Source organism: Limulus polyphemus, unplaced genomic scaffold (assembly GCF_000517525.1).
Source record: "Limulus polyphemus unplaced genomic scaffold, Limulus_polyphemus-2.1.2 Scaffold8087, whole genome shotgun sequence".
Classification (NCBI taxonomy): Eukaryota; Metazoa; Arthropoda; class Merostomata; order Xiphosura; family Limulidae; genus Limulus; species Limulus polyphemus.
Genome location: NW_013673697.1, coordinates 26830 through 29300, shown reverse-complemented (window position 1 = coordinate 29300; position 2471 = coordinate 26830). Strand labels below are relative to the sequence as shown.

At 32.5% G+C, this 2471-nt stretch overlaps 1 protein-coding gene across 1 annotated transcript in view; it reads right to left on the bottom strand.

Moving 5' to 3' along the window:
* The window catches only part of LOC106475101 (ATP synthase mitochondrial F1 complex assembly factor 2-like), an 18418-nt gene that overhangs the window by 4811 nt on the left and 11136 nt on the right, over positions 1-2471 (bottom strand). Inside the window, exon 6 of the mRNA XM_013935799.2 lies at positions 1856-1968. Coding sequence (XP_013791253.1) covers positions 1856-1968 — 113 coding nt within the window. The remainder of the gene's footprint in view (positions 1-1855; positions 1969-2471) is intronic.

The window sequence follows — 2471 nt, the reverse complement described above, 5'->3', positions numbered from 1 at the left end:
AATGATTATCAGCCAGACATATACATGGGTTATAAGTTTTTCTACGAAAGATTATCAGCCAGACATATACATGGGTTATAAGTTTTTCTATGAATGATTATCAGCCAGACATATACATGGGTTATAAGTTTTTCTACGAAAGATTATCAGCCAGACATATATAGGTTAAAAAATGAAACAATAAGAATGTTTTGGGTCTCGGTGTTGGTATTATTGGAGATCAAATCAGTTTAAAACAATAAAGACTGCTAGAGTCACTAAATTTTAAAGCAACTAGATATTTAACTGAAAATAAAAGTATTTTCCATATTGCTAAATTTTCAACACATTCATAATATTACACAAAATTGAACCATTCTGCTTACTTCACACTCAGTTTGGGTCACATTACCTACTAATGATACCATATAAAGTAAGTGTTAGTTTAAGTTCAATGTGCAGGTCACATTGCCTACTACTGAGACAACACCAAGTAAAGGCTCTGTCTACGTCGATTTAAGTGTTAGTTTAAGTTCAATGTGCAGGTCACATTACATACTACTGAGACAACACCAAGTAAAGGTTCTGTCTACTTCAAATTAAGTGTTAGTTCATGGTCTATAAATGGATCACATTACCTACTACTGACACAACACTAAGTAAAGGTTCTGTCTACGTCGAATTAAGTGTTAGTTCATGGTCTATAAATGGATCACATTACCTACAACTGAGACAACACTAAGTAAAGGTTCTGTCTACTTCAAATTAAGTGTTAGTTCATGGTCTATAAATGGATCACATTACCTACTACTGACACAACACTAAGTAAAGGCTCTGTCTACGTCGAATTAAGTGTTAGTTCATGGTCTATAAATGGATCACATTACCTACAACTGAGACAACACTAAGTAAAGGCTCTGTCTACGTCGAATTAAGTGTTAGTTCATGGTCTATAAATGAATCACATTACCTACAACTGAGACAACACAAAGTAAAGGCTCTGTCTACGTCAAATTAAGTGTTAGTTCATGGTCTATAAATGGATCACATTACCTACAACTGAGACAACACAAAGTAAAGGCTCTGTCTACGTCAAATTAAGTGTTAGTTCATGGTCTATAAATGAATCACATTACCTACTACTGAGAAAACACTAAGTAAAGGCTCTGTCTACGTCGAATTAAGTGTTAGTTCATGGTCTATAAATGGATCACATTACCTATAACTGACACCACTCTAAATATAGGTTCTGTCTACGTCGAATTAAGTGTTAGCTCGTGGTCCATGAACACATCTCGTTATCTACTACAGATACAACATAATATCTAAATGCTGCTGTGAAATATTAAACTCAAGAATAATATTTTAAACGATTAACTGAGAATTAACTGCAAGTGACACCGGTAAAAAAGATTTTAGAAAATGTTAAAAAAGGTGAGCTTTGAACACTATCGAAAGACATTAAGACATTTTTATCATTATATTGATTACAGACTGGACGGATATGAATAATTTGTTCACACAAAGTACCAATAATTACATATTTAAATAAACAAACACCAAAGAGAGTGGTACAAACCTGAGATAAAAGTGTTTAAATAATCAAGCTGTACACTAAACCTTTGATTTTTTTTATGAAAACAATGTATCATCACATTTTTTAATTTTATGAAAATATACTTATATCAATTGCTATTTATTCTCCTGTTCAATGTGTGATATCCAATAAGTTGGTTAAAATTGGAATGTTTTCAATTGTATCACAGTAAGCATCACAACGTTTCTAACTGATCTTATCTGCATTGTACTTGTTATGACATTCATCTTGATAAAGTTTCTAGTTAATAAGTGAATTGAAAGAGATTTTACTACATACCCAACAGTGCATAGTCAGAGAATGAAAACAAGTGTTTTTGTAGCGTTTCCTTTGTTTGTTGAGGAATAACAGGAGCTAGCAGACTGTCGGAAACTTTCATTTCCACCTGATACCTAATGTTAGAAATTGTCACAAGTTTTATTGTTAATAATGACAAGCTTGCAACATAAGAAAATCATGATTTTGGGGAAAACATCTCACCAAATTTTTAACTAAATATATTTATGTACGTAAATAAGTTTATTTACATCATTGGCTGTATTTTTGTTCATATGGACAGAATGAAACCAAGCTTATAACTTTATTAACAAAATATGCCCTATTCTTGTCTCCACTCTTTACAGATGATCCCAAGACTGTCTACATAATGATTCCCCATCCTTTACAGATATAGACAGTGTTGTGATCATTAGTTGTAACAAGACTGTCTACATAATGATTCCCCATCCTTTACAGATATAGACAGTGTTGTGATCATTAGTTGTAACAAGACTGTCTACATAATGATTCCCCATCCTTTACAGATATAGACAGTGTTGTGATCATTATTTGTAACAAGACTGTCTACATAATGATTCCCCATCCTTTACAGATATAGTGTTGTGATCACTAGTTG